Here is a 26,704-nt window from a genome sequence, read left to right as displayed (position 1 = left end):
CGAAGTCATGGCCGTTCATAATAGAGAGAGAAAATAATTTATTTCGCTAACTCACTTACAATAATGGCTCTAGTCTATTGCGTATTAAATTTACTATTATAACTTGGGAAAAGGCCTGAATTAAAGAGAGTGCACGGCACAAGATAACAGTAAAAATTACGACATGAACGCCCTATACCATGGGATATCTACTTACGCTATTGTTTCTCTTTGATAATAGAGAAGAATTGGAGGTTGCATGTAGATGCCCCTCTTATTTGTATAAATTGAAAAAATGATAATATTAATATCAGGGCTGACTGATTAGACATTCCCACACAATAGGCCAGATATCAATGTGATTAATAAGTTGACAACAGAAACAGTAATAATAGATGTGGGCATTCCATGCTGCCACAACTTGGTATCATACTACAATGAGAAAATTACAAAGTATCTACCCTTGTCAGCTGAAATAAAGGATATCTGGCGTCAAGAGAAAGTTGAAATTGTCCCAGTCATAATATCAGCAGTTGGATCCTGTTTTTGCAGTCTTTGAATCAAAGCTAGCTTCTTATTCATCTTTCTCCGATTTCAGTTGATCCTCATGACATCTCATCTGAAGCATCTATCCTGCTGCAATGCATTGTCGACATCATTCTCCTCCTTCTGGATCTGTTAAGAGAATCTAACAACTCAAGTGTGAGTATTTCAAATTCAAAATACATTTTACATTTCAATGAATTTTATCTACTTTCAAATACAGTCCCCTGAAAGTCTTCTAGAATCATGTCGAACAAAAGAAATATACTTCTTAGAATGTTTTGGGAGATTTTCAAATACAGTCCCCTGAAAATCTTCTAGAATCATGTTGAAAAAAATAAATATACTTCTTCAAATGTTTTGGGAGGCCAATCAAGATTTCTATATCTATATCTTAAGCCGGCTCCAGACATGCGTCATTAGGCGAACACCGAGCAGCGACTCGCCGAATCGCTAGTAGTGTGGATGGATGTTTGTCTATTCGGTAAGCAGCGAACATTCGTGCTCGTTGTTTCAGCCGGCTGCAGACAAGCGGCATTCGGCGAACACCTAGCATACTCGCCGAATCACGAGTAATGTGGATGGATGTTTGTCTATTCGGCAAGCAGCGAACATTCGTGCTCGTTGTTTCAACCGGCTGCAGACAAGCAGCATTCGGCGAACACCGATCATACTCGACGAATCACGAGTAGTGTGGATGGATGTTTGGTATTCGGCAAGCAGCGAACATTCGTGCTCGTTGTTTCAACCGGCTGCAGACAAGCAGCATTTGGCGAACACCGAGCATACTCGCCGAATCACGAGTAGTGTGGATGGATGTTTGTCTATTCGGCAAGCAGCGAACACTTGTGCTCGTTGTTTCTCGTTCAGTGTCGGTCTTTTGCACACATCAAAGTGGGCGAATGTTCGGCAAAAGGCGAACTTCAGACGGGAAAAAAGGAGTCTATTGTTCCCAATTATTCCCATGTTCAATCAATTCCAATGTTGACTGTTCCCAATATTTATGATTTGTATATTCAATGTAAACTAAATAATTTGCGTCCCTCCAATCCATTACAATCTGATATTGACTTTACCAGCTTAAGTGTATGTAGACGTCAGTTTGAATATCAGTGTTACTTGTTTATAAATAAAGTTCCAACTGAATTCATTATTTATAGAATTACAAAATCCATAATGAATCTTATACTGGATTGGATTAGGATAAATGTTTATTTTAAATTATCTATATCCATTATGTAGTGTTTCATTCTTGTGTTATAAATTAAAAAAAAAAAAATGTCATGGCTTCCTTGAATTGGTCTTTTTAAGTTTGTCATTTGCTTGTGATTTTGCTACTTTGTTTTATCGTTTGTAAGTATTGAGATGTGACCTGGTTTCCATAATTTTAGTTATTCTAGTGGTTTCAATAAGCTCTTTTTCTTTCTATTGACATGTTTGCTGTACCTAGTTGTTCGAACTCACTGCCGGCGCACAAGTTTTCTTTTCCGGTAGTGCCATTTTGTAAGTTGGATTATTTATTTCATCAATCTGTATTATTATTTTATGGCAAATAAATGATATTGATTTTAAATTTTGAACATGGATAAAAGTGGAGAAAATCCTGTTAAAACTAACCTGATTACTGTTGCAGGTCGAGTGGTTCTCTGAAACCTATTCAAGTATACTGAAGCGACGCCTTATAATGAATCGCTATCCATACAAATGCAGTCAACTGCGCTTGAAGCAATCCAACAAGAAGCAGGCCAAGGAGGTCACAGCACTGCTCAAAGTAGTCGAAGGAACCCAGCAAGCCGATGGACTTTGTCTCTTGCAGAATTTGGGACTTTCTCGACTCATTCTACTCACCTTCGCACATGATGCTGATCGAGTTGTCAAATATCTGATAAGTGAGCACAATCAATCGAATTTATTTGCCATTCAATTAAACTAGTAGTTCTGTGAACAGTAGACCTCGCGCTCAGTAAGTTACATTGACCTGTTGTTATGTTTTCTCAAAAAATAATAAATAATTTATCAATTTAAAATGTCTAGAAAAAATCCTAAATAAATACAGAGCTTTCTGTCCTATCGTACCGTGACGTGTCGTCCCGGAATGTGAGTGTGAGTGCTGTTATCAGGTCTGGCTGCAACTGTCTACAACGTTGATGGGAATATACAATTTTCAAGATGATCGATGTTTTTGAACGGGTAGTATTATAGTCAACTGTCTTCTAACGTTGATGAAAAGATAAATTTTCAAGATGTTCGATGTTTTTGAACGGATAATATTATAGTCCACTAGACAGCTGATTTATGATGAATAATTCTATAGTCTGATTTTTACGGTAATATTGGCGTATGAAGGAGGCTCCTTTTTCCTTTTATATTATCCTTGAAATGAAAAATTTCCAAAAACCTTGTATATACGTCGACGCGCAATTTAAAAAGGAACATACCTGTCAAATTTCATGAAAATCTATTACCGCGTTTCGCCGTAAATGCACAACATAAAAACATATAAACATTTAAACATTAAGAGAAATGCCAAACCGTCGACTTGAATCTTAGACCTCACTTCGCTCGGTCAACAAATAGACAAAATGAAACTGAGATACAAATACAGAATAAAAATAGATTAGTGATCACTTCTTAGTGCCTGTTGCACAACAGCCGGTTAAATTTTAACCATGATTAATTCCACGAGAACCAATCAGAGAAGCCATCTTTTCAAAAACGCTTTCTCTGATTGGTTCTCGTGAAATTAATCACGGTTAAAATTTAACCGGCTGTTGTGCAACCAGGCCTTGGCCTCTGAACTCTTGATTTAGCTATAAATTGAATATTGAGGCAGTTTAAAGGCCGGGACACATATAACCGCACCGAGCCCGTGCTGTGGTACGGCCGAGCTACGTCTGCGACAGGGTGATGGTGGTAGGAGAACACACATATCCGTGCGACAGCCGAGAGGCAGCAGTGTCTCAGTTCTGTAGTGCTACTGTGCTCTGATTTCTGAACGTGTTAATAATATAAAACTATTTTTAATAATATAACACTATGCACACTTGTTACATCCTATTTAAATTTATATTTTTCAATTTCAAACTAATAACCTGTAGACACAGATGAGAATCATAGTGCTGGTATATATTTCGATGCATAACAATATCACAATCAGTCTTGTATCGGAAATATATATCAGCAATAAAATTGTTATCTTCTGCCTTATGTATCTAAACGTAATTAGTTTTAAATTTAAAATTTAAGACACAGTCACGGGTTCCTTCTTTTATACTTTTTGTTATTTATTTAATTATTCATTATATTATGTATGGTATACCTTTGGAGATGAATCAAATCAAATCAAATTCATTTATTGCCAAAAAAGAAAACAAACAATAATTTACTCATACACATACATACACGAGCAAAAATAAAAATAAATTGTTCATAACACAATATTACACATACATGCATATACATGACAGAAGAAAAACTAATAAAAAAACGTATTATTTAGTTACTTCTACTTTTGGTTCAACTTATTTTTTCTTTCAACCATATTTCTCATCACTTTGATCGTACAAAACTGGAAAATTCCGTATCTCGTCGGGCACCGCGAGCCCGCACCGTCACCGTCTAAAAGTAAACTGAACTAGTCGGTGACGGCGCGGGCACGGCTCGGGCAACAAACACGGTGTCGATGCTGACGCGGTGCGGTAGTATGTGTCCCTACACATTTGAAAGCATTTGTTTTCTCACTCGCCGTAGTATGTCCGTCACACGGCCGTACCGCGGCGCGGGCTTGGTGCGGTTATGTGTGTCCCGGCCATTAGGCGTTAAGCCTGCCTGTACTGGGCGTTTAGGTGTACAGATATGGTCTAATAAGAAGATCCCTAGTTGATCGGTGTGGGGGCGGGCGGAAGTTGAAGTAAGCTAACTGCGCATGCCTGACTCCTGTAATCCTAATTATAAAACTACGGCATGCTGGCTGGTTGACTCAAATAGCTGGATACAACTCAGCTAGTTGATCAAATGTTATTGCTATGCATAGTAGCGTCTTGATGCTTTGGAAGGGATAAATCGGTCCAGGGATCAAGTTGTGAGTTTGTGATTGTATGTGTGGTTTTGTGTCTGTATGAATGCAGTGTCGAGTCAGAGTGTGTTTCTATTAATTTTCCTTGAATGAATTAAAAGTACATTCATTTTTTTCAAATAATTGAAAAAGCTACTATTCTTTATAGAATAGGGAGAACGGCCGAGTATCGGACATACTACGGCGAGTGAGAAAACAAATGCTTTCAAACGTGTAGGGACACATACTACCGCACCGCGAGCCCGCACCGTCACCGTGTTTGTTGCCCGAGCCGTGCCTGCATCGTCACCGACTGGTTCAGTTTACTTTTTTACGGTGACGGTGCGGGCTCGCGGTGCCCGACGAGATACGGAATTTTCCAGTTTTGTAAGATCAAAGTGATGAGAAATATGGTTGAAAGGAAAAATAAGTTGAACCATAAGTAAAAGTAACTAAATAATAAGCTACTATTCTCATGGCAACTGTAGGTATTTCTCTGACCATGTATTATAATTATACACGACTCAAAAACTCCTAAAAATTCCAATGCTGAAAAATCCTAAATCTGAAAACTTGACGAAATGGAAACTGAACAAATTGAGAACTGACGACATAACAGTTCTTATGGTTCCAACAGGTGACGGATAGTTTTATTGAAGAGGCAATAATTGATCCTCAACTTCCTGCCAACTCATACAATATGAAGAGAGCCAAGATGTCCATATGGGCGATTCTTAGGATATGATTACATTGGATGCGTATATGTGCAAGTGAATGCAAGACCAAGCGGATGAGAAACAAAATCTGGAAAAAACAATAAGAACACGCACACTGAACGCGTGCTCTTGCTGGTTGCGTTAAGTGTGGGCGGCTACAGACAAGTCACAATTAAAAGCCTTAGAAGAAAGTTGTCCCATTCACTATATGCTTTGAAGACTTAGAGGAATATTTCCAACAGAAAAACAGCTCTTGCCGTCTATCATGGGTACTTCATGTCCCAAGTCCGTAATAGTGTGATATTTTGGGGAGGCACCATAGGATATCTGAATACAATATTTAAAACACAAAAGAAAGCGCTGAAAATTATTGAAGGTTATAGCGTAAGGCACTCATGTAAACCCATATTTAGAAGATTGGGTCTGCTTACAATGCCTGCATTGTATTTTTTGAGATTGCTGTGTATGCGCATAGGAATAAGAATACTTATTGTGACAACATAATATCATAGATAAACAATAGCATGAGTAGACTATCCCATGGTATAGGGCGTTTATGTCGCAACTTTTACTGTTATCTCAAGCTGATAGTCCACGTAGTTCTTTCCCGTGAAGCTGTGTGACGCTGGTAGTCTCTCATACTGTGCCGCTTATACACTCTCACCCAACAAAACAGTAAAAACCGACAGTAATCGATAATAATCGGCTTGAAATAACAGTAAAAGTTGTGACATAAACCTATACCATGGGATATCTACTTACGCTATTGTTTATCTATGATAATATGCCAGCCATCTAAAACTAGACAAGCAGGTTCGCTACTTGGATATCCTGTGTATAGGCTGACATTGGTTGAGAAGGCGCCATTCTATTCGGGTATGAAGATTTTAAACTATTTACCCAAAGCCCTGAAGGATAACAGTCACGAAAAGTTTGCTAGGGAAGTTAAAAAATTGCTCATTGAGGCTTGTCCTTACTCACTTGCTGACTGTTTGAGGTGTACTGTTGAGGGGATGTTGGCTAGAGAGTGGGCTCTCAAATCAATGTTTCTTTTGAATAAAATTCTGACGTGTCACATGCTGTGCGAGCTCTGCTCGATTATACAGCTTTATGTGACAAAATTAAACTAAGCTAAAAAACTAAACAACATATTTCAATGGCTCTTTCCAGATTCTGTTTCTCGGCTCATGTGTGATCTAATGAGTACTTGCACGTACTCAATGTGAGCATGCCCTTAGTTTATATTTTGCTTAATAACCTGTAACATTCTCCTTATTTTTGTTATGTACACATTGTCATTATTTATAGCATAACAACTAATGATGCAAATTAAATAAGAAGACTAAGAAATTGTCAAAAACCACAGTTTTTATTCAAAGTTAGAAAAACCGGTTTCGGTTGTTACACCATTGTCAATCTATGAGTTTATCAGAAATTGACAATGGTGTAACACCCGAAACCGGTCTTTCTAACTTACAATATAAAAACTGTGGTTTTTGACAATCTCTTAGGGTCGGCTTCCGAGCTCGGGATTTAGCTAAGTTCTAGACTTCAAACAACTGGAGTCAGAAAATTCCAAAACGGGGCGTAGTCGCAGCTTTTATAACAGTAGTCGCAGTTTTTATTTTCTCATTTCTATAATTGGAAACGTTTTTCTTTGACGAAATTAAACATTCCTTAATAATTCAAAATAGCTGAAACTTTACACAATTTTCTCTTTATTTTATTTTGTGTTCAATTTTATAGTTATTCGAAATTTAATTCAAACGTGACTATGACAATGACTGCGATTACGCCCCGTTTCGGAAAGCCAATTTTCTGACTCCAGTTGTTTAAAGTCTAGGACTTGGCTAAATCCCGAGCTCGGAAACCGGCCCTTAGGCCCGGTTGCACAACAGCCGGTTAAATTTTAACCGTGATTAATTTCACGAGAACCAATCAGAGAAGCCATCTTTTCAAAAAAGCCTTCTCTGATTGGTTCACGTAGAATTAATGACGGTTAAAATTTAGCCGGCTTTTGTGCAACCGGGCCTTAGTCTTTTTTTATTTAATATGAATAATTACCACAATATCAACTTCTCAACTACACAAAAAGAAAAAATGATGAAAATTGAATGTTTCAGGTTGTTTACGGAACTGCAGTTCTCTGAATGAAGAACACAGCAGGATGTTGAAGTCTTGCTTGGAGGAGGCTTGTGCTCGTTCAGACAGCAGCAAAGAGGTTCGCAAATTGCTGGAGACTGTTGCGTCACTGGCTGTCAAAACTTACAAAATACCCGACCGTCCCTTTTCACGAATGCTCTTCGATTTCTTGTCCAATATAGCTCTGGACTACAACCAGTCATATTTGCAAGAGTAAGTTGAGTTTTTGAATAGAATTCAATTCTTTATTGCCAGAATTTAACAATGCAACAAATCAAGGTTAATAAATCAACACTTATTACAAGAAAATAAAATAAAATTAACTACCGAGAACTAAAACTAAAAATTGAAATAAAAAAAAAATGGTCCAGTGTCCTTTTATATTTTGATAATGAATTTCTATTACGGACATGTTTATAGGATGGTTGAAAACAGAGTGCCAAAAATAGTGATTAAAGAGAAGCTTCACTCGAGAAGGAAAAAAGGCAGACCGAGAGTACGTTGGGAAGATTAGATCAGGAATTGGTTATAGAGAATGGAGAAGTATAAATCTTGGTACCTTTTTAAATTATTTTATCACAACATGTTTCGGACATTAATGTCATTTTCAGTGATTCCACTTGGCATTAATGTCCGAAATATGCTGTGATAAAATAATTTAAAAAGTTACAAGCATAGAGAAACAATAGCGTAAGTAGATATCCCATGGTATAGGGAATTTATGTCGCAACTTTTTCTGTTATCTCAAGCCTATTTCTGTCGATTATTGTCAGTTTTTACTGTTTTGTTGGAGTGAGAGTGTAGGAACGGCACAATTTGAGAGATTACCAGCGTCACACAGCTGCATGGGAAACAACTACATGAACTATCGGCTTGGGATAACAGTAAAAGTTGCGACCTAAACGCCCTATACCATGGGATATCTACTTACGCTATTGTTTCTCTATGTTACAAGATTTATATTTTATTTATATTAAAAGTAGCCCTAAAAAAAGACAAGGACGGAGAAGATTTATAGAGGATAGAGATGCTTGGAGGAATGTTGAGAGGCCAAAGCCCACAATGGGCTGTAGAGCTATAAAAAAAAATGATTGGCGCATACACGTACGGGATAGGGAGTTCACGAATTACGCATCATCTCGTCTGAACTACTGGACTGATTAACTTGAAATATAGATACTAAATTTACCGAGTATGGTTATAGGCCTATTATAGTGGGTTTTATAGTAGAGTATCATGATTAGGATAAAGTAAAACCGGTCGTATGCATGTTTTGTAGACCCTGCCTTTTGTTCTAATGGGCATTCTTGGATCACAAAGGACACCTGTTAACTCGCGCCATCTGTTCCATGCAGATGTTGTTCTATGTGTTATATCTGCTGTTATTGTGCCATCGTCTTAAATTATTGACCCTAGGTATTTGAATTTGCTCACTCTAGGTAGTATGATGCCATCTAGTTTGAGATCTGGATTTGTCCTACCAAATATGTCTGGGTCGAAGTTGCACATCATATACTCGGTTTTGGTCCTGCTAATGCGCAGCCCATTTGGTTCAAGAGCTCCTCGCCACTGCTCCAGAGTATCTTGTATTTCTTTTACGCTGTCTGATATCAATGCTACATCATCTGCATACAACAGGTTCCATGGTAGAGGGGTCTCTGAATCTTCTCAGTAAGGTAGTTCATTGTAATGTTGAATAAAATTGGGCTGAGAGCACTACCTTGATGAACTCCTACTTTTACACCAAAACTCTTTGATAGACCGGCTGTACTTCTAACACGTGTTTGTACATTGTCATACATGTCCTGGATCATGAGATTTATATAGACTTCAGGAATGTTTTGATATCGCAAGGCTTGCCATATTAATGTCCTTGGTACACGGTCGAAGGCCTTTTCAAGGTCTATAAACACCATCCAGAGATTTCGATTGTTTTCTCGGGCTTTTTTCATTAACAGCCTTATTGCGTGGATTGCATCAGTCGTTCCTTCACCTGCAGTGAAGCCAAATTGATTTTCGGTCAGGTTTATTACATTCTGAAGACGTTCGCTTATAATTCGTTCCCATATCTTCAATGTGTGAGATGTAAGTTTAATACCACGGAAGTTTCCACATACTCGGACATCACCCTTATTCTTATAAAACGGGACTGAAGTGCTTTCTCTCCATGCCATTGGCATTTTCCCACTGGTCAAGATGTTATTAAATAGCTCCGTAAGCCACACAACTCCATCCGAGCTGAGAAATTTCCAGAGCTCAGCCGGTATATCATCTGGTCCGGTTGCTCTATGATTTTTCATTTTTGAGATAGCTCTTCTTACCTCTGCTTCAGTGATTTCATTTATAGGTCCCTCTGTCCTTGGTTGCTCTACTTCTGGCTCTCTTGGGAATTCCTCATTCAACAAGTGTTGGTAATATTCATACCATCTTGAACAGATGTCTTTGTCTTCAGTAAGTAAAGTACCTTGCTTATCCTTGATGTATTTTGTAGCTCCAAAATCTTTAGTTTCATTATGTCTACGTTTAGCAATTCTATATATTTCATTTCCATTTACTTGCTCAAGCTGCTGGTATAAGTTTGTTTCAGCTTTTTCTTTTTCAGATGCCACTGTTCTTCTTGATACTTTCTTTGCCAGTTCATAGTTTTCTTTATCAGCCTGATCTTTGGTGTTTTGCCAAATTTTGAACAGGCGTTTCTTTTCAGCTACACTGTCTTGGGCTTGCTTATTCCATCACTTGGAGCGTTATGTAGCGCTCCTTTTGTGACTCCCAGTTCTTCTCTTGCTGTAGCAACACAGAAAGATTCAAAGTTTGCCCATATTGTAGAAGAGCTGTGGTTGCTTGGGGAGACTGTTTTGCTAAAATATTCTACTACTTTGTGACTCACATTATTTCCTTTCTCATCGTTCAGTGCATACCATTTTATCTTCTCTACTTTGGTTCTTTTCATCCTAATGGGCGTTTTCAGTTTGAAGGCAGTTAACAATAGCCTGTGTTGAGAAGTAAGTGGTTCCCCAGGGATAACCTTACAATCTTTGATCTGCCCAAGATATTTCCTGTCAATGAGGACATAGTCAATCTGTGTCTTACAGTTTCCACTTTTGTATGTGATCAGATGTTCATCCTTCTTTTGAAAGAAGGTGTTCACTATTGCTAGGTTGTGGGCGGCTGCAAATTCAAGAATTGTTTCCCCTTCTTTATTTAGCTCTCCGTATCCAAAGTCTACATGAAAGCCCTCATAACCTTCACCATTCATACCAACGTGTCCATTTAGATCTCCACATACTATTGTTTGTTCTTTCACAGCTATGGTTGCTAGATGCATTTGTAACTCCTCCCAGAACTCTTGCTTTTCCATTTCTGGGCAATTCACTTGTGGAGCATAGACAGAAACGATGTTCAGACATGGTTGTTTATCTAAGGCAAGTTTTACAGACATGATTCGATCATTTAATCTGCATATTTCAACATTATTGCTGAGGTGGTGGTACAAATTATTAAAATTATTTTTATAATTTTATATTATTTAATTTTTTTGATTTAATTATTAATTTTGATAATTTTATATGCTAACACAGAGATTGTAGCAATTAACAAACGTTACAAACAAAAACGTTAACCGCGCATGCTCAACTATTGGTTAGTTCGCCCTAGGAACTTGCCAAGCACGAGCTCTGTTCGCGTTCTGCTCTTGCTCGACCTGCGATCATCTATCGATCTGCTCGAGTGACGTTCGATTACGGAGCAGAGTGTAAGTCTGTACGCACCTTAAACGCTCCTGACCGCTCTCTGTACACCCTTAAATTTGCATCGTTATAGAAAAAATTGAAATATATTTATTGCCAAAAACATTAAACAAACTTTACAAATGTGAAAAATATAAAAAATTTTCATATACAATACATTACAAAAACTTAAAATTAAAATATTTTCCATTTAAAAATCGATTATAATATTATCATTGGCATTACCAGCAAAACTAAGTAGTTTGAGCGATGGCAACGAGTAATCAGTCGGCTATAATTAGTGGCTTGAGATTCAGTCGAAAATAGAAAAAATATAATAAAGAAAAAAGAAACATATGGAATGTATGAAAAACTAGAAAAAAAATAAAACCTCATTCCGAAAAGAAGAAGTACTAAGAGAGCAGAAAAACTAGAATGAATTCATAATAATTTAAAAACTCAAAAGAAAAAGAGATGATTCATGTAATTATTAATCTACAATTCACTGTACATATGTAATCCATTTAGTAACATAAAGTAATTCATTTGTAGCATATATGCAATTCCTTTTGTCAGCAAAGAGAGAATTAGAAAAACAATACAATACAGTACACATGACACAAAAAATAAAACTTAAACTCAGAGAGAGAAAATTAATCTGGGAGTATAGCCCTACTAATAATAAATTCAGAGGAACTGAGGAAGACAGTATATGTACATCAAATTAAAATATTTTAGGTATGATATCTTCTGTCTTTATCCAGCTTTCAATTTTTAATTTAAGTGCTTTTGTAGGCTTTCTTGCAATGAAATGTTCCGGCATAAAATTAATAAGCTTTTTTGTTGTATAGTTGAATTGTCTTCTGCATATAGTTAGATCTGTTCGAGGAACAAAGCATCTATTTACTGATCTAAAACTATAATTAGTTGAATGAGGTGTAAAAAGATGTATATGGTGTCTCCATATATATGTATGACATTGGTGTCTCCGTCTTATATCTATATCTATCTTGTAAACAATCATATTGATATAGGCTAGCCCTACATATAGGCTACTAATCAGGATACTAGGATACAGGATATAGGATACATATAGGATACTAGCCTACTAATCATGTGAACACGGTTGCCGAGGTGACTGTTCTAGCAACGAACGTACAAGAGTAAATAACTAGTTGGAGTTTTATGAGATTATGTTTGAAGATGATGTACCATTTTATTCTTATCTTGTTTATGAATGCAAACTTCTAATGAATGAAGTGTTAATTACAAAAGCACATTTACAACAATATTATATCGAACATATTGAACAAGGCTTGATCGGGTGATTCATTTTCAGATCCGTTGAATTCAAAAAGTGGCTGTCCAATCTTGCTGAACTTCTCACATTGCCTACTGTAGAAGCGAAGGTGGTACGACGAATTACATTGATTGCCACACGCAACAAAGAAGCATTCGTCGAGGGTCTGGATGGATATATTGAAAGTATTCTCGGTAAGTCAATTCAAAATTGGTATGTTTCAATAATGAACTTCAATCTTTATTACTTTTTTCGTGTTCAGGATAATAGTGACTTCAATCTATACTAGTAGTTCTGTGAAAGGAGACCTCGCGCTCAGGAAGTTACATTGACCTGTTGTTATGTTTTCTCAAGAAATAATTTATTAATTTAAAATTTCTACAAAAAATCCTAAATAGAGCTTTCTGTTCTATCGTACCGTGACGTGTCGTCCCGGAATGTGAGTGTGAGCGCTGTTAGCAGGTTTGGCTGCAACTGTCTACAACGTTGATGAAAAGATACATTTTCAAGATGTTCGATGTTTTTGAACGGGTAGTATTATAGTCCAATAGACAGCTGATTTATGATGAATAATTCTATAGTCTGATTTTTACTCCAATATTGGCGTATGAAGGAGGCTCCTTTTTCCTTTTATATTATCCTTGAAATCCAAAATTTCCAAAAACCTTGTATATACGTCGACGCGCAATTAAAAAAGGAATATATCTGTCAAATTTCATGAAAATCTGTTACCGCGTTTCGCCGTAAATGCGCAACATATAAACATTCAAACATTTAAACATTAAGAGAAATGCCAAACCGTCGACTTGAATCTTAGACCTCACTTCGCTCGGTCAAAAAATCTTGAAGTACCCTTTATTTTTTAAAAAACTTTTAAATAGTTCAACAACTAGTTTCGACCCTAACTTGGGTCATTTTACCTATTATGTATTTCACATTATTTACCTAATTTTACTATTATCTTACTAGTATCTTATTATCTTACTTATTAGTATTTATTATTATCTTACAGTGACATCGAAGTAATGAAGTCAGTGGAATTATTGATAGGACTACAGGGTTGCCAAGTCTCTTATTTCCACCGCCTTCTAGAATAGCTAGCATGATTGATTCAAGTCATACCGGTATATCTAATATAATATTAATAGTTTGTTCTTTTTAATAATGATCAATTATATTTCATTAGTCGAGCAATATATTTTCCCATGATTTAATAATAAATTTTCAAAATTGAAATGAATTATTTTGGTTGTTACTATATATTTCTTCATAGCCTACAAACAATGCGGGCAATAGAGTATATAGTCTATAGTCTAATATTATAGACTATAGTCTATAGTCCTTATTTTACTCGTAATATTAGTCGAGCAATATATTTTTCCATGATTTAATAATACATTTTCAAAATTGAAATGAAATATTTTGGTAGTTACTATATAATTTCTTTATAGCCTACAAACGATGCGGTGCTAGAAAAGGATAGAGCTATTTGCTGTGTCTAATGACAGACAAGTACAGTTAACCAATGTTGATCAGGTGCTGACTTCATAAGGTGAATCTTACTATAGTGAGGACCAAATTATAATGGCAGTGAAGAAAGATAGGAGAACAACGTTGCCGATCCTCGGTCTTGTCAATGCCTTCTATAGATGGTAGCTGATACAGGTTTATTGATGTAGTATTAACTGTTCATTCTCGTTTGAAATAATCTATTATATTTTATTAAGCAAGAAATTATATTTTTCAATAATTTCATAATGAATTTTCATAATTAAGATGAAAATATCGGGGCACCAAGCTTCGCTCGTTATTTATTTATTGATAAGCAGAACACAATTCTTCAAAATGATTGGGGAAGGACTGACAGGTACAGCCCAAAACTGTTTCTTCCCCGAATTTTGATTTATACACTATAAATGGTCCAAAAAGCAGGTTATGTTACATACACTTAAATTCAGGTCAAATTTTCAGTCAAAATATTTAAAATCAGAAAAGTTCTAATTTAGATTGTTTACAAACCAAATTGAATAACAAAAAACTCACTAAAACTGTAAAATAATGATGTCAACAAATCAGATTATTGTGATCGAGTCTATTAAAATTTCAAGATTTCTCGCGAGATACGGTAAGCTGATTGATTACACAGCTGATCTCCCACACAGGCACACGCATCTTCTGTTATCGATAGACGACGAAATTATCATCTGTTTTTCCAAGGATGAATTATCCTTTTCATGTCCTTCAGCGAGTTTTCCCAGAGATGAGACTTAGTGCAATCGAATTTTTATATCATAAACCTACTATATTCCAAATTTCGTGGAAATCGTTAGAGCCGTTTTCGAGATCCGTTGGACATGAATAACCATAAATAAATATAAATAACTAAGTATGAAAATATATACAGAAATTGCTCGCTTAATATAATAGGATATTCTGTTAATTGATTATTAATTCTACATTGTTAAAAGACGATCTGGCAACAGAGCAAAGCGAGAAAGAGCGAGAGCAAAGCAACCGCTATTCGCTTTGTTGAATGATAGACAAGGATAGCAATACCATTGCTAAACAAACACTGCCATTATAGCGTGGACCTCATATAGTTCCTAGAAACTAAGAAGAATGGAATGGTTATTTAAACAAAAAAGAAATCATTGATATTATTTGAGATTTTGTCATTTTAGAATTTGAATTTTTCAGATAATGTTGTCACAATAAAGATACATTCGGCCGATGGTGAGCAGGAAGTCGAACAATATCGACGTGAAATAATCGACTTATTGTATTGGGTGAAAGATTGGGATGAGGAAATGATCGACAATCTTCAGAAAGCTGTGAAAAGTTGTTACTTTGGAGAAAAGTTGACATCGCATCTTGTTGACCTATTGACTCTCAAGTAAGTATCGATTCTTCTTATCGAGTAGGCTATCTAAACTGAGTCTATAGTGAGGTCCACGTTATAATGACAGTGGAGAAAGATAGGAGAACAATGTTCCCGACCCTCTTGTCAATGTCTTCTATAGACAGTAGCTGATACAAGTTTATTGATGTAATATTAACTGTTCATTCTTGTGTAAAATAATCAATTATATTTTTCAATAATTTTATAATGAATTTCCATAATTAAAATCAAATATTTTGTTAATTAATTATCAATTCTACATTGTTAAAAGAGGATCTGGCAACAGCAAAGCAAGAAAGAGATAGCGCTATCCGCTTTGTTGAATGATAGACAAGGATAGCAATACCATTGCTAAACAAACACTGCCATTATAACGTGAACCTCACTATAGTATTAATTTCATTTATTCTTTTGTTATGTGTTTTAATAAAGATTTCATAATGTATCGAGTTATAGAGTATCTAGAGTAAATATCGATTCTATTCTTCTTGATTATTTCCACAAAAGAATTTCATTATTTTCATAGAACAATATTGTTTGATCGACTGGTTTAGTAGGTGAATTAAAATTGTTTAAAGTTGAAGAACTTGCAACAAAACTGAGGAATGGAGGGAGTTTGGAAATTTTATCTGACTCGTTGAGTTAGAGGAAGTGATTGAAAATCGACGCTTCGATCGCATCATATACTCAGTTTTTGTGATTAACTTTTTCCTCTCGATATTCACTTAGGCTCAACTCACACTTGCGCGACTCAAGTTGAGAAGAGACTGCGACTCTAGTCTCTTCTCGACGCAGTACGTGTTTTCAAATGGTGACACTCAGACCAGTCTCCGCGACCTCACTACTGTGAGACTGAGTCGAGCGTCGACTCGACATGTTGGTCGAGCCTCAACCGTAGTACCATGCATTTTCAATGAAAGTGAGGTCATGTTTCATGAAAGTGATGTTTTATCATAAGATAAGACAATATATTCATAATAATTATTATAAAATTTGTTACATTTGATGAATGAATCTAATAATTAGTCTGATAATTATAAAATTAATAATGGAATATTATATTTTTAATAAAGTATGGTTAGAAAATAGAGTAGCATGGAACTGAAGTAGTGCCAATGAGCGAAAAAGTCATAAGGTCGAGAGACGATTTGAGCCGAGGTAGTGTGAGTTGAGCCTAAGAGTCTTTTCAAAGAGTGCTTCAATATTCCAATAGGGGAAACATTAGGCCAAAGTCTTCCCCATAGATTTCTCTAACAAGGACAAGTTCAGTCTCCTACCAAGTCTTCTAATTGCCATCCCTTAAGCAAGCTTCTATATTTTGCACTGAAGAAACACTACTCAAAATATGAGAAGGCATTACTTGCCTTAAGACAGGGAAGACGTGTGTGCCATATTATGCGACAAATGGCCGTCAAATTGATACATATTTATGAGGTTGACAAAACTGTTTTAGTTGCTTTTTCATAACGTATCATTTATATAACTAAGTCAAATAAAATGAAAATTATAGATTTGCAACATCGATATCCATACTCATTTTTGACTACTAAAATTATCGAAATATAATAAAAGTTATCAAGTACCCCTTTTTTATTTTAACAAATCACAACTAGTTACAACTCATTAGAGAGTTGAGTAAGTTAATATCCGATAAAAATTGAATTTTTTATAATTGATATTAAATAAAAATACTAAGATATTGTCAAAGACAATAAGAATTGAATTGAATAAGAATTGTCAAAAACCACAGATTTATTTATACTTAGAAAGACCGGTTTCGGTTGTTACACATTGTCAATCTCTGATAAACTGTTTTATATATCTTATAAAAAGTTTTATATATCTGCAGTTAATTCTATATTGTACATATTTCATTGCTTATTTGTATCTTGAAAAAATAAATACGTTAGAATAAAAAGGGTACTGGTACTTGATAACGTTTATTGTGCTTCAATCGATATACATCTATAATTTGAATTATAATTATATTGGAAAACATGTCAGTGTTCTGAACGAATTTCAATTTCAAAAACATCTATAAACACTCTGTATATTTTCAATGGTGTCAATTCAGCACTATTTGAGCTTGATAGAATAATATATTTAAGCACTGCGAGATCTTTCTAATTTATCTGCTTATTTTATCTTTGCAGAACATTGAAAGAACCAGACGGACTACTGTCGAATTTAATACGAAAAGGGGAATATACAAGTCTTCTGAGGCCATAAATTGAACGTAATTGTAATTTTTATAAAATAGATTTCATCGTTGAAGACAGGGTTCTACCATAGAGAAACGATAGCATAAGTAGATATCCCATGGTATAGGGCGTTTATGTCGCAACTTTTACTGTTATCCCAAGCCGATAGTTCACATAGTTCTTTCCTATGCAGCTGTGTGACCCTGGTAGTCTCTCAAATTGTGCCGTTCATACACTCTCACCCCACCAAGCCGATATTTCACGTAGTTCTTTCCTATGCAGCTGTGTGACCCTGGTAGTCTCTCAAATAGTGCCGTTCATACGCACTCACCCCACCAAAACAGTAAAAATTGACAATAATCGAAGTAATCGGCTTGAGATAACAGTAAAAGTTGCGACATAAATTCCCTATACCATGGGATATCTGCTTACGCTATTGTTTCTCTATGGTTCTAGGTTCAAGATAGATCGCCTACCTTTGATAAATAATTGCGTTATTTATATCTCGCCAATAGTTAACTGCAGTCAAACAAGATCATGATCCAGTTTTTATTGAATCAATTTTATGATTCAATTTTTATTGAATCATAAAACTTGTTATTGCCTTTTTGAAACAATCGTGTATATCTGAATCAAAAGGAGATCCAAGCATCCTTTGGATAAGATATTGTAACAGATTTCTTAATGATAAAACCCTTGTTGATTTATAAAAAAATATATGTGAAAAATAAAAATATTTATTTCATAAATAAATGTTTATGAAATATCATTTCTGTAATTCTGTGATTGTGTCATTTTGAATACCTATTTTAAATGGTCAAGGATTATGAGAAAACAAAACTACACAAATTAAGAACAGCAAATTATGTCAAGGTCTATTTTCGATTAAGGCTGTATAAAAGTAGACTAGTTCTAATGTTTTTGTAATGCATCCTCTCCAACAATACTGGTGAGGCGACTAAGTTGACTCTCCGAGAGTTGCAGCTTCTCATAAATTTTCAGACCAATTTCGCTTGTTTCTTCAAATCCAGCATCGTAGCAGTACTGAAGACACCACTGCAAATCAACAAAATAACAAATGAATGGATGGAATTACAAAAGAGAAACGGAGCAAAACTGACTTGAGTACTAGATTAACCTTCCGGCAGTCACGCTGTTGTAAAAAGTACAAAAGTGTAGGTTTTTTTGCTGCACAAAACTATTGAATGGGGTGGTGTCAGTGAATTAGTCACCTATGCATTCCAAAAGTTTCTGCCCATCACTCCACTGAGTTGCAGTATCAACCGAGCAATGGTTCAGCCGGGACAGTGCATAAGTATGATAGGGAAAGACTGTATACGGGGACTGTAAACGAACCAATAACACAAAATTGATAGCTTTGCTTGGTGTACCTTATTGGGCTACGAAATGGTAATCATCCAAATGTTTATAGGCGTAAAATAATCCAATAAGATGTGAATAGTAATTATACAATCAGTATGTTTTGACAATAAACAGAGTACATAACACTTGGAAAATTGGATGTTGTACAAATTAGGAAAATTGGATGTTGTACAAATTACAACACGCGACTGCTCGTGTGATTGAGTATGGCGCGACTACCGGAAGGTTAAAAGGCGGCAGTAGATTAGAACAAAAAAATAAAATAAACGACTGGGCTCAGCTTAGTTTTTTAATGATATAAAAATTCAAAATTATTAACGTGGAGCGCTTTGCTCTAGGGACAAACTAATTCCGCTAGATCGCTCCAGCTGTACTATTCACTTGCTGCCCGAGCATAGCAGCTCTTTTTAGATTTTCAAAAACAAAGTTGACGTAATTTTTGCTATATTGAAGAGGAGACTTGCATATTTTTCTCAATTTTTTCTGACCAGTAGTTTTTTTAGGGTATGTGTACCATCTGCCTCAAAAAAGTGACTTTTGAAGCCCTATTGTTAGCTAACAGAAGCTGATAAAAATATTGCAATTACATAGATTATGTCCTAAGAACCTGTCCAATAGATTCGAAAAAGAAAAAAAATTATTGAATGCACAACCTTAATAGTATAGGATATACAGAACTACTTTACGTTGATAAGTAGCGTACATTACTCATAATACTAAATATCATTACAAATGAAATTATATTCACAGAAGTACTTTGATAAAAATATGCTTTACTTTGGAGAAATTGACAGTTGATTCAGCACTTACCATAGCTCTAGTAGCATCGTTTCTCTCGAGGCTGGCATCAATGAAACTGTGCAAAGACCTGATGTCAGGCACGCCAAGCACTGTCTGCTGGTCCTTGTCCAATTTCTTCAGTATTTCGCACGATTTTTCAAAGCGACCAGCATTCAACAACACAGACATCATGTGGCCCAGCATGCTGCCTTTCAATCTGCAATCACATGGTTAGGTTAGGTTAGGAAAGGAAAAGGTTACATAAAAGTTATGCATGAAAATATGATTTGGCAGATAGAAGTAATACAGAGTGATTGGAAATTTATGAGATTCAAAAAAAAAAAAAAAAAAAAAAACGAAAACTGATCTTTAAAAATATAGCCTTCATTAGTTTCTATATAGTTCCTAGTTCCTATCTAATTGAGAAATTGGCTAAATTCATAAAAGTTCTCATGAAAATTATAACTTCGCAGATAGAAGTAATACAGAGTGATTAGAAATTTATGAGATTCAAAGGAAATGACAACTGATCTTTGAAAATATAGCCTTCATTTGTGTCTATATAGTTCCTATCTACTTGAGAAATTGGCTAAATTCATGAAAGTTTTCATGAAAATATAACTTTGCAGATAGTAATACGAAGTGATTTGAAATTTATGAGATTCAAAGAAAATGAGAACTGATCTCTAAAAATATAGCCTTCATTAGTTTCTATAATATAGTTCCTATCTACTTGAGAAATTGACTAAATTCATAAAAGTTTTCATTAAAGTTAAATCATATCAACAAACCGTGACTGATGATATAACGTGATTCGTGATTCATGAGATCTAGAGGATATAACTCTATATATCCGGAAAAATGCGGATTTGTTTAGTGGGAAAAAATTCAGGAGGTTTGTGGCAACGTTTTCATGAAAATTATAATAATGATACTGCGAGAACTTTGCAGATACAAATAATTTAATGAAATTTCAAGTTAATGAGATACAAAGAAAATGAAATTGATATAGGCTAGTTGATAAAAACTCCAAAAAATATTAGTTTTTCTTTGTACTTTCTGTTTACTGCGAAATAAAATTTATTAGGGCCGGTTTCCGAGCTCGGGATTTAGCTAAGTTCCAGACTTTAAACAGCTGGAGTCAGAAAATTAGCTTTCCAAAACGGGGCGTAGTCGCAGTTTTTATAACAGTAGTCGCATTTTTTATTATTATTAAATTGACGAAAAATAATCTTGAGATAAAAATAGTCATTAATTAAAATATTTATTTATGCATTTAATCATTTTAGCATTTTGTCAGGGGTATACTTGCTACTACTTACTAAATACTTACTAATACTTACTTAATACTTGCTAAATACTTACTCAACTGCTCGCGACACAACGCGATCATTGTTGGATTGTTCTTCCAATTTAGTCCAAATCGCTTCGGCGATGTCCGCCATTTCTGATTGAATTTTCTCATCGTCTGACGGATTCTTGTACATACTTTCCAGGATCACATTTAATGATTTTTTCTCTCCCGTTCTGATCGAATAGAACTATATCCGACCAAATTCTCGAGTAAAGGTGGTTTGCTCCGTTCATATCGATAGCTTTCAAGATAACCTGAAAAAGTAGAAAATAATTAGCCTGCTTCCATGCTAATTTTCGAACAAAACTAGTATGATGAATTTCCCAAGTACTCTCTATACCAGACGCAATTTTCCCGCTTATTTACAGGCTATACTGGGCCCGTTCTGTGTACATGGAATGTGGTAAATTGTCTGATTCACAATTTACCAAGTAAAAAGTTCCACGTTCCATGGGAGGAATTTTGACAGATTCTGTTCCAGAATCCTGTTCCAGTTCCAACTTTTTGCCCCACAGTCGAAGTGTGGTAAATTCTACGACCTGGTACAGTTCCAACAGGTTCCAACTATCTGAGCTCTCATTGGTCAATTATTGTAGTCTGCTTGCTTCTCTGCGCATGCGCTGATAGTTTGTTTACCATAGCATAGCATAGAATACATAACCAACAATGATGTTTGATAACCATTCATTAAATGAATTTTCTCGATAAAAAATTTGAGAGTAATGGAATTAAAGAATTTACACTTTTCTAGACGGTAGGTTTGTAAAACAGCCTTTCTTCATTCACGCAGCTAGTAAACGACATATTTTAGTGTAAATCAACTTTATATGTGCGCGCCAAAAGCTTAAACCAAAGATTTTGAAATGGCGTTCCATGGGGGAACATTTTGCACTAGTCACGTGATGGAACAATTTAGGATTGGAACTGGAACAATTTACTGTACACAGAACGTACACATTGTCTCATGGGGACCACTATGGCCCCGGTTTCCGAGCTCGGGATTCAGCTGTTCTAGACTTTAAACAGCTGGAGTCAGAAAATTGGCTTTCCGAAACGGGGCGTAGTCGTAGTCATTAGTCACGTTTAGATTAAATTTTCGAAAAACTAGAAAATTGAACACAAAATAAAGAGAAAATAGTGTAAGGTTTAAGCTATTATGAATTGTTCAGGAATGTTTCATTTCGTCAAGGAAAACGTTTCCAATTATAGAAATGCGAAAATAGAGATTATCATAAAAACTACGACTATGCCCCGTTTCGCAAAGCCAATTTTCTGACACCAGCTGTTTAACGTCTAGAACTTAGCTGAATCCCGAGTTCGGAAACCGGTCTTAGATGAGCGGAATAGACGCGCCCTATCTACAATGTATGAAAATAAGTGAATAGAAACGTATGGTGCAGATAAAGAAGAAATGGAAACTTCAAGATTGATTCGATTTTAACCAATTTTTATTTCTTAATTATTAACTTTAAGGCTATGAAAACTTGAATTCAAGTTTCCAAAAATCGTTAATTTACACGTTCTTACATGTGTGTCAACGCTCACCCCAATTACACACCTTACGTGTGTAATGTAAACCCCACTTATGCGTGTTCTCTTAAAGGTGCGTACAGATTTACGCGCCGCGAACATGTTCGCGGCGCGTATATCTGTACGCAACTTAATAAGAGCACATAATGAGTTACTTCAATTTTCTGTAGTACGCTCAATCCATAAACTATGTTGCTAATTTTTACAGAACTTTAATCTACCTGTTCAGTAATCAATTACTAATCTATCTGCTGTTAATGAGAGTTTAGTGAGGTCCACGTTATAATGACAATGGAGGAAGATAGGAGAACAACGTTGCCGATCCTCCGTCTTGTCAATGCCTTCTATAGACGGTAGCTGATACAGGTTTATTGATGTAATATTAACTGTTCATTCTAGTTGATAATCTATTATCCTATTATATTAAGCGAGCAATTTCTGTATTTATATATGGTTATTTTTATATCTTGTTAGTTTTATATCTGGTTATTTTTATAACTGGCAATTTTTTTATATCTGGTTATTTATGTTTAACGGATCTCGAAAACGGCTTTAAATATTTTCACAAAATTTAGAACATAGTAGGTTTATGATATAAAGATTCGATTGCACTAGGTCTTATCCTTGGGAAAACTCGCTGAACGACATTAAAAGGATTAATTCATCCTTGGCTGAAACAGCTGTGGATAGTAAAAAAGTGAGTATGTGAAAAATCAAAATATCGCATCCCCGAAATTCATAAGATGACGTATAGCCAGCTGTGAAATATAAACACGATCATTTTAGAGAATTTTGTTCTGTTTATCAATAAATAAAAATAACGAGCAAAGCTCGGTGCCCCGATATTATTTTATTAAGCAAAAAATTATATTTTTCAATAATTTTAATGAATTTTCATAATTAAGATGAAATATTTTGTTAATTTATTACTAGTTCTACATTGTTAAAAGACGATCTGGCAACAGAGTAAAGCGAGAAAGAGATAGTACTATCCGCTTTGCTGAATGATAGTAAACACTGCCATTATAACGTGGATCTCACTAAAGAATAATTAATCCTGTGTTACAAGAGGTAGATACTGAAGAAGATTAATTTGACAAAGTGAAGAACCCAAAAAACATGAAGAACCCAAGACATAACCTATAAATTTGAGTGTTGATATGAAGTGACATTGGGTAATACGGCAAGGCAGAACATCCGAAAGGATCTCTCTGCCAATAAATGCCATAAGAATAAATAAATAAATTTGAAAAAGTGGATTTCAACAAACTTACTTCGGTTACCAATGGCTCCGGTACATAAATGTTTGGCACAAGTTTATCGTAGAATATGAAGAAGTCATCCAACGTTTCATGATCGCACTTCAACAGAAAGTAGTTCCGGCTGTAAAATAAATATTTACACCTTTATTATGAAATTTGCTTGATTTTATTCATTCAACGGTCAATAAGGTATTCCTAGGTATTGGTGAAGAGGAAGGTAATATTCAGGAAGCTGTTGATTTTATAGAAAATGCTGGTCGCCTTCATGCTATTCTTAGTATAGGTATTTTGATGGCTTATTGTCTAAAATAGAATATCGAATAGAACGACTTGAAATCGTTTATTAACAACTAGCCGTCAGGCTCGCTTCGCTTGCCATATCCGTCTAGCCAGGGGGCTCCGCCCCCTGGACCCCCGACTGAATCATCCAGAAATGAGATCAGCGGGCTCGCTTCGCTCGCCTGCATTTTTCATTTGAGCATGCTTCATTCCATCAGAAAGTCGAAGTACTGAGATTTTATTCTTTGTTCTCCTATATTTCTCCACTGCCATTATTTATTTATTTATCATTTACAATCAACTTAAGGACAAAGAAACAGACTACAGTCCAAAACTTCTTTTCATCCCAATTTCATAAAATAAATAATTGTCCAAATAAAGGTTATGTGCGACTTTTCAATTCTTCACTAATTTTCACATTGAAACAAAACACAAACACTTGAAACAATTAATTTTGAATTTAGAAAGATTACGAACCGATTATAACGTGGACTTCACAATACCAACAACCTAACCTAACTTAGCAGCAACTATAACCTAGACTAACCATAAAGAAATAGAAATAAACTCTTTTGAAAGAATCGCCTAATCTAACCATCTTCTTCTTTAGCTTTAATCATTCGATTAGTAGACAGGCAGCTTTCCATCGCTTTCTGTCCAGAGCTGTACTTCTCGGTTGGATGTAGCTCTGTATCCCTAAAGGTGCGTACAGACTTTCGTTCTGCTCCGCAACCGAACGTCACTCCAGCAGAGCGATTGATGATCGACCGGTGAGCAAGAGTGGTTCGACCGGGGAACGCGAGAAGATCTAACATCTTCCGTTATGGGCGGAGCGACTGTGGTTCGATGATGGTACGAGGGCGGTACGAGGGAGGAGCGTGCTCGGTGCGGGTTGGAAGCGCGAATATGTGTACGCAGCTCAAGACTTTAACCTAACCATACAGAAATAGAAATTGACTCACTAATAAATCGACTCTTTGATCGAATCGCCAATCAGATTGTAGTTGTTTCCAGTGTGAAGCAATCTATCGATCCTATCTGCTAACTCCAAATCGGACAGTTGCTTGCAGCATATTTCCATGGCCTGGGTGAAGAAGAATGTGTCCTTGGCATCTACGATCGATAATTCTTGATGCTCCAGAACGTTTATAATGTTTGCTAGAATTGAATTTGGCCGAGACTCTGAAAACATAGAAATACACAATTATTTTAAAACATGATATACTGTATAGTGACAGTTGAGTTTTGAAGATTTATTTTATGTGTAACATAATGAAAATAATAAATATATTAAGTGAGAAATCCTTTTCAGTATAGAATAAAGTTATATTTCTCATACTTTTTAGAATAGAAACAATTTTCATTTCTGCAAACAGTATAGCCTACAATAAAATATAAATACACATTGTAAGCTTAATCACATTGACAAAAAATTAAATTCACTAAAGTTACATTCACTCTGTCTTAATAGGCCTACTGCAATCATAATTTTAATAATACTGAGGGTGATGCCCACATAAGCTCTTAGGCTTGTGCGTGGGTAATGAGTGAGAGGGATGAATGATGAGAGATGACGATTACTTTTTAGGTAGGCGGGACCGACGACTTATCGTCTCCTCCGAAAGACGGGGTAGCCGTATCAATGTGATTGTGCTGTGGTCAAAAACTTTTTGCCCCGGTCGAGATTCGAACTCGGGTTCTCTTGATTATTATTAGACTGGCGCGTTATCACTTACTCCAACGAGCCACCCAAAAAGTGGAACAAAATCATTCAGCACTGTAAACAATACAATAGAATAGAATGATTGCCTTTATTTTATACCTGGGAGGGCGAAGTTAGGGCGCAGTCGGCCCTCTCTTACACTTAACCCTCAACCCTCAGCTACTAAATCAGGATACTGAATGATTTTCATTTAATTTCAAGTCCGTTAATAAGTATACTTCAATTACAAAAATTCTCTATAACAATATTTGTCGTGAATTTTGAATATTTTTGAAGATTGTCATATATTTGGTGATTTCGTTTTTCTTCTTAGAATGTAATATTGAAATCATAACTCCAGTTGAAAAATACAACAAACTACCACAAGGCTGTGCAAAGGCTAAAAATAAACTTTCTACTGGCGACATTTTTCAAAGTTTTTCGATTTGTATACTATCAAGCTATTAAAATAAAAAAGTTTTCTCAGGAAACATTTTTTTTCGATCATTACTTTTTGAGATATGAGCGCCTGAAGTGTCAATTTTTGGGACAGAACATTTCAAATAAGGTAAGAGATAAATACATGATATTTAGAGGATAGATTGATTCTTCATGGTATTGTTGATCTAGTAAAACAAAAATTTTCTAAAAATATCAATTTTTGAAAGAAAGTTATTCAATTTACTAAAAATGACCAAAAAATAACTTTTAGTTGAGTTATGACCAAAAATAACTTTTAGTTGAGTTACTTTTGGTCATTTTTGGTAAATTGAATAACTTTCTCAAAAATTGATAGTTTCAGAAAATTTTTGTTTTACTAAATCAACAATACCATGAAGAATCTATCCTCTAAAT

General features: G+C 35.4%; 2 protein-coding genes across 3 annotated transcripts in view; one reads left to right on the top strand and one right to left on the bottom strand.

Annotated features, from left to right (window-relative positions):
• Positions 1–17,765, top strand: part of LOC111059425 (testis-expressed protein 10) — a 71,211-nt gene extending 53,446 nt beyond the window's left edge. For both annotated transcript variants that reach the window (XM_039419627.1, XM_039419628.1), the window contains exons 7-12: positions 578–681; positions 2,156–2,411; positions 7,416–7,647; positions 12,499–12,653; positions 15,157–15,352; positions 17,512–17,765. In XM_039419627.1, coding sequence (XP_039275561.1) covers positions 578–681; positions 2,156–2,411; positions 7,416–7,647; positions 12,499–12,653; positions 15,157–15,352; positions 17,512–17,587 — 1,019 coding nt within the window. In that variant the 3' untranslated portion in view covers positions 17,588–17,765. The remainder of the gene's footprint in view (positions 1–577; positions 682–2,155; positions 2,412–7,415; positions 7,648–12,498; positions 12,654–15,156; positions 15,353–17,511) is intronic.
• Positions 17,766–18,408: 643 nt separating this feature from the next.
• The window catches only part of LOC111059886 (protein PTCD3 homolog, mitochondrial), a 28,106-nt gene continuing 19,810 nt past the window's right edge, over positions 18,409–26,704 (bottom strand). Inside the window, exons 8-13 of the mRNA XM_039419411.1 lie at positions 25,110–25,329; positions 23,881–23,989; positions 21,186–21,330; positions 21,088–21,091; positions 19,753–19,939; positions 18,409–18,615 (exon numbers count right to left, since the gene is read on the bottom strand). Of these exons, the coding sequence (XP_039275345.1) occupies positions 18,472–18,615; positions 19,753–19,939; positions 21,088–21,091; positions 21,186–21,330; positions 23,881–23,989; positions 25,110–25,329 (809 nt within the window). The 3' untranslated portion in view covers positions 18,409–18,471. The remainder of the gene's footprint in view (positions 18,616–19,752; positions 19,940–21,087; positions 21,092–21,185; positions 21,331–23,880; positions 23,990–25,109; positions 25,330–26,704) is intronic.

This window comes from Nilaparvata lugens, chromosome 1, assembly GCF_014356525.2.
Source record: "Nilaparvata lugens isolate BPH chromosome 1, ASM1435652v1, whole genome shotgun sequence".
Lineage (NCBI taxonomy): Eukaryota > Metazoa > Arthropoda > Insecta > Hemiptera > Delphacidae > Nilaparvata > Nilaparvata lugens.
The sequence above is the reverse complement of the archived record's forward strand: the minus strand, read 5'-3'. Positions and strand labels throughout refer to the sequence as shown.